Genomic DNA, 6,432 nt, shown 5'->3' on the forward strand with positions numbered 1-6,432 from the left:
ACTTTCTGGGAAATTGGAACAAAATAATCCTCATTTACACTGCTGTTTAGAAATTGAGGGTCAGTAAGATTTTTGAAATATTTTCTTTTTTGCTTACCAAGGCTGCATTTAGTTGAAAAAAATAAATAAATGGTAAAAACAGTAATAATGTGAAATATTACTTTAAAATAACTATTTTGTACTACATAAAAATGTACACTAGCTGTGTCTCCAGCCAAAGTTGTGAATTTAACCGGAATATTGCATTGAAAATTTGCGAATAAAGCAGCGTTTCCATCCTTGGCACAAAATATCAATAATAAAATGTAAGTTTCTGCAATCAGGCTTTCAGGCAATTTAACGTTTCAGAACCACCAAACCAACATTAGAGATGCTGCGACGCCATTGGTCCGCTGGTTACTCCAGTTATCCAATCACAGCCTCTGCTGAGGCAAAGCCACATGAGTTTATTGAGGGATTTATTCAGTAAATGTGTAGTTTATGCGCATGTCCTCTTATCAGATAAAAAATGTATCCACTTCAGTTTATGCGTTTATGCATTTATTTGATTATAAATACAGTAATACTGTGAAATATTATTACAAATTCAAAATAACTGTTTTCTATTTTAATATATTTTAAAATGTAATTTATTCCTCTAATGGAATATCAGCAAATGTAACACTCAGCCATCTTGAAGACTTCACTGTTTGAAGGTGCCGACAGCCTCCTCACGGATTCGTGGATGTGTTTTCATTTATCACTTGCAATCAAAGCCTGTAAACTGAAGTATGCATCTGCCAAATGCCACAGCATGTTACACTATTATTATTTCATAAGCCAATATTCCACCCTAAACCATTAATATTTACAGAACACTTCAAGGCCCTTATCTCGCAGACTCAGTACATTTTTCAGTACGCAGGGTTTGTGCGGAAGTGACCGTCCGCCTTGCTAATCAGGAATGTAAAACCAGTCTCATCTGAGAGACGTGAGGAGTGAGATACGCTCAGTGTTCAACTGTCTCTCTTTATCAACATTCTCATTCATTTAACCCTTCGATTCCTGGGTCCGGCCTTGCTGGAGCGGGTCAGTTTGGATTCAGTACAATTCCACATAAATCACACTATAAAAACAGTAACACTTTACAATAAGGTTCATTAGTTAACATTAGTTAATGTATTAACTAACATGAACTAAAAATGAGTGTTTATTAATCTTTGTTAATGTTAGTTAATAAAAAAATACAGCTGTTCATTGTTTGTTCATGGTGCATTAACTAATGGTAACAAATACAACTTTTGATTTTGATAATGTATGAGTACATTTTGAAATTCATATTAACTAACATTAATTAATTCTGTAGAAGTATTGTTCATTAACTAAGGTAGTTAACTAATGTTAACTAATGAACCTTATTGTAAAGTGTTACCAAAAAAAACCATACAATCACGTACAAACAATTAACTTTAATATCTTTTCACACATTACAAAGAAGAAATATATGAATTTATGAAACTATTTTTAAGACTCTGCCCCTCTCGCACAACTGCGGGACGTTATAACAATAATATCTAAGTCTAAATCTAAAATAATCTTGACAAACTATATCATTTGAAAGCTTTCAGACTCTAGTTTTCATATTTGGTGGCTGGTTTTGAAAAGAAATGACAGAGCAATAGATAACTAGCGATAGATTCTCCATTTGTGATACGGTGCCAATCTATAACTGGTTCTAAAAACATCCAACAAAGACATGTTGTTGTTTTGTGTCTATTTTTTTTGTGTCCAATTGCTGCCTAAATGGGTCAAATTGACCCACGAACATCAAAGTCGTGTAAAAATGTATGTATGCATATTTCACTATACATCCATGTGTTGAAACTTTATATGCATGTTCATGACACTAAATAGGAAAAAGTCGCAACATTTCAAGAAAAACAACACAGGTTTAATAGAAATGATAGCTCATTTTTACCATCTGTGGCTGACAAAATATTTTTTCCCTATTGAAATAAGTGGGAAAAAGCTCCATAGGGTAAAATACCAATATATAACCAAGAAATATTATTATTTCTGGTCAGTACAGCTGCCTTAAAACATTCAAATATGTGGGTCAAATTGACCCACGAACATCAAAAACGTAATAGAATTATGAATTCTGAATTATGTGTGTATGTACGTGTCAAAAACACATCAGCGTTTTGAAACCTTGCATGCATGTTCATGATCCTAAATGAGAAAAAGTCACAACACAAAGATTCATTGTAAGCATGATATGAATCACAACGTACTGGATATAATGTGAAATAGTGGCAAAACAAACTATAAAATGGGTTGAAAATAGTGTTGGCAAACATTTAGCTAGTTACAAAACAGATTTAAAAAAGCATGTTCGCATCGATGGCAAGAAGACAGCGGTGATCATTATGCGTCTCTTTCTAAACGCTTGGTTGTGTTGAAACCGTCTCAGGCGACAAGCGTGCAGTGACCTTAACTGCATTAAATCTCTATTTCAGACGACAGATCTGTGTTCACACAGTGTTCACACATCCCACCGAAACATCACGCAAATTACACGGTGGAACATCTGGCCGCAGAAAACACATCAAACTCTGACAGGTCCAAAGCAAGCCATTTCAGAGAAAGCAGAGGTCAGAAGAGACATTCTCAACGCCATATTCACAGACACACCATTGCTTTATGTTTACACTGGATCATCCTGGAGATTGCAAGCCAGATAACTGTAATTGCTCTATATAAATGATGCCGGGATAGAAAGCCCTCGGTATATACAGTCAAACCATAAATGATTCAGACACTAGATATAATTTTAGATTTTTTCACTAGTGTGATCAGGACACTATAGTTCATTTATGTAAGTGAGGAGAGCAAAATAAAGTAAACTGTGACATATTATACCCAAATATTCTTCATTCAGTGACTACCAGTGACATTTATAAAGATTTGGAACCAAAAATGATTCATAACTTTGAGCTGATCATGTTTTGCTGAAGTGTGTTTTCTTTAATTGCTAATGCTCTTTTTACACACAGACTGAACACAATGAAGCATTGCTTGGTGATTGGTTGAGCTAAACTGGTATTATCTAATTGTGTAGTTAAATTTAACAGCTGACAGATATTCAACATAATTCATGTGTGAGACAGTCTAACAGAAGGACGGACAAAACCAGTCAAATATCAACTGAGTTCTGCTCATATTTTATTACCATTTTCTAAACTATAGCGAATAAACTGTGATAATGTGAGAAATGTTGAAGGTGTCTGAATACGTTTAGGTTTGACAGTAAATGCCTCGAGGCCGTGGTGAGTGAGTGAGGTCCAAATCAATGTGAGGAGATCGTACAAACACAAACCAGCATGCCAGTCAACCATGGAATTACAGAAGCGAGTACCAACCCTCTGGCATTTCGTCAAAAAATTACTGGCTTATTCAGGATCTACATTCATCAGATGCGCTGCCAATTAACAGCATAATAAAGCAGAAAGACAGAAATGCAATCAAGCTCCTGCGAAACATTAATGAATGTCACTCGCAATGCTCCAAACATACAGTCAAACCAAACATTATTCACACACCAGATATCATTTTGGATATATTTTTACTAGTGTGTGCAGGACACTATAGATCATTTCTGTAAGTGAGGAGAACAAAATAAAGTAAACTGTGACATATTATACCCAAATATTCTTCATACAGTGACATTTATTAAATTTTGGGAGCAAAAATGATTCAGACACTTTGAGCTGATCATGTTTTGCTGAAGTGTGTTTTCTTTAATTGCTAATGCTCTTTTTACACACAGACTGAACACAATGAAGCATTGCTTGGTGATTGGTTGAGCTAAACTGGTATTATCTAATTGTGTAGTTAAATTTAACAGCTGACAGATATTCAACATAATTCATGTGTGAGACAGTCTAACAGAAGGACGGACAAAACCAGTCAAATATCAACTGAGTTCTGCTCATATTTTATTACCATTTTCTAAACTATAGCGAATAATCTGTGATAATGTGAGAAATGTTGAAGGAGTCTGGAATAAAGTTTGGTTTGACTGTACATATTCCATCCTTGTCTTCGATTCTGATGAGAGAAATCCAATGCAAAACCATCCAGGACTGCATGTGTTCACATTCCAGCAAACCGAGCCAAGTGTGTGAGCGCGCGTCTGATTTACAGCTCCTGCATGTTAAGCTGCTCTAGAAGCACCTGGTCACGTTAAGCAGAAGTTGGACACATTTTGACTTTGGACACGAGAAATGTCTGGGGTTACAGACAAAATGGGTGCCTTTCAGGTTTGCAGTCTAATCTTAAGGTTTAGCTCAGCAATGCACATTTACAAATGTATAGTTTCCACTGGCGTTCATCTAAATTCAACAACAGCGTTTAATCAATCCTAAAACTGCTAGTCTGGATTCCTCACTATGAGGGAAAACCCTTTATACTCAAGTTAGTGTTTTTATGGCAGGATTTATAGTGGAGTCTGTGACTGGTGAAGTGGAGACAACACTATATAGGCTATTTCTCTACCATTCATTTCACAGTGAAAAACTATCAAGATTCATTACACATTTTCCAAAATTGTCAGAAACATCAAACGCAAATATTACTTTGTAATATTACAAATAAGTTAACAAAGATTAACAAATACTGTAACAAATGTATTGCTCATTGTTAGTTAATGTTAGTTAATACAATACTAATGAACCTTATTGTAAATTGTTACCAGTATTTTTAATTATCGTTCATGTTTACTTCAACTATATTCCTATTAACACCATATATATATATATATATATATATATATATATATATATATATATATATATATATATATAGCTACTTTGTAGTCTATGTAAAACAACAATACGAAGCTGAATTAAAAAAACACCGCTGTGATTCACGAAACTGATACGTGACACATTACATCATCCAAGACAATACATTTCGAATCATTTGACACAATGTAACGCATGAATCATCACAGAGAAACAATGTTTCACTGGTTACTTTATAACGTGGCTGTTTGACTTCACGCTCAACTAACAACCCCCCCAGAAAACCTTATTGTTCTCGGTTGAAACTCACCCTTTCCCCCGAAAGAAAGGCTGTCAAGCCGAGGGTTAATATCATCCAAACGTTCCTCATAATTCCTTAGTCTTCCTTGTGAAAAGGGAAAATAGCGTGTTTCCACTTTTGGAGAAACTCTTCCCTCTCTCTCTCGTTCAATCTCGCGCTCTCTCTCTCACAGGACTCAAATCCCCGCGGATACGTGTTGCTTTTTGTCTTGCTTATTCCTCCGCGCACTTCTGTACACTAAAATAGGTCGCTTTCGATGTGTTTCGTCGAGTCTTGCGTTTAAAGCTGCACTCGTCTCGTAAAGGTGAGTTTATCGTGAGGTCTCTCGGCCATATGTCTGAAGAAGAAGCAGAAGAAGTGAAGCTCTGCTGCTGTCGAGCCACCCGCAGGACTGAGAGGAAAACACGGGTCAAACTGAGGGAGAGCTCGAGCAATGATTGACAGAGAGCGCGACCGTATGGGCGCGTGGACGGGGAGAGAGTGCGGGCGCGCGCGCGGGCGTAAAGAAGCAACGAGCTTTACTTTAAACTTAAGTTTGTTTTTCAAAATTTTAATTTTTAAGAATCCATGTCTGATTTAGGTGCTAAAATGTAATGCTTCTTAATGGAAGCGTGTTATTATTCTCTCTAATTATTCAGATGCATGTGATTATGTAAAACATTTTGTGTATGAAATGAATACATTTGACCTACTAGTTATTTGTGCGTTGGATCGGACTTTTCAACGAACAGGTTGAACCGGTTCCCCAAACTGTTCTGAACGGACTGATTCGGTTCAACAACTCGATTCCTCATTAAACCGTGCCGTGATTGGATGGATTTCCCATTATAACACACATTATATTTTAAAACAAAGTTTAGCAACAATTGTTTTCTGATGGCGCTATAGTGAGTGTGTAAATGTGAAACGACCTGCTGGAACGAGGTCAATCTAAATTCATTCTCGATGCAATGTCTCCCCCTAACGGACGAATGCGAGAGAGTTCAAATAACTCTGATTTTTCTTGAAATAATCCTGTTTTTGATTTCTTAACCTTCTGTGTGCGGCCATGATCTTTATTTACAAGATATAATCTACGAAACAAAAATACTTCTACTTGTTTTTGTAACAATGCAATGCATTTGAAGGCATTATGATGCAGTAAATTGCTTCGGGATTATTAAACTCGATTTGCCTCCTGATCTTCAGTGCATGCCGAAGGTAACAATCAAACCCCGTGTGCGCATGCGCAGTTCCACTTTTCTCACTTCACAAACCTGGATTATTATCTTTGGTGTTTTAGATTAATGTGATGTAAAGCCCTTCTGCCGAAACCCATCTTGCACATGTATCAGCTCTATCCAATAC

General features: G+C 36.2%; 1 protein-coding gene across 1 annotated transcript in view; it reads right to left on the bottom strand.

Annotated features, from left to right (window-relative positions):
* sdc2 (syndecan 2) overlaps positions 1-5,517 on the bottom strand; it is a 42,736-nt gene extending 37,219 nt beyond the window's left edge. The window contains exon 1 of the mRNA XM_084131109.1: positions 5,095-5,517. Within this exon, the coding sequence (XP_083987235.1) occupies positions 5,095-5,154 (60 nt within the window). The 5' untranslated portion in view covers positions 5,155-5,517. The remainder of the gene's footprint in view (positions 1-5,094) is intronic.
* Positions 5,518-6,432: the final 915 nt, after the last annotated feature.

This window comes from Abramis brama (assembly GCF_963993115.1).
Source record: "Abramis brama genome assembly, chromosome: 12".
NCBI lineage: Eukaryota > Metazoa > Chordata > Actinopteri > Cypriniformes > Leuciscidae > Abramis > Abramis brama.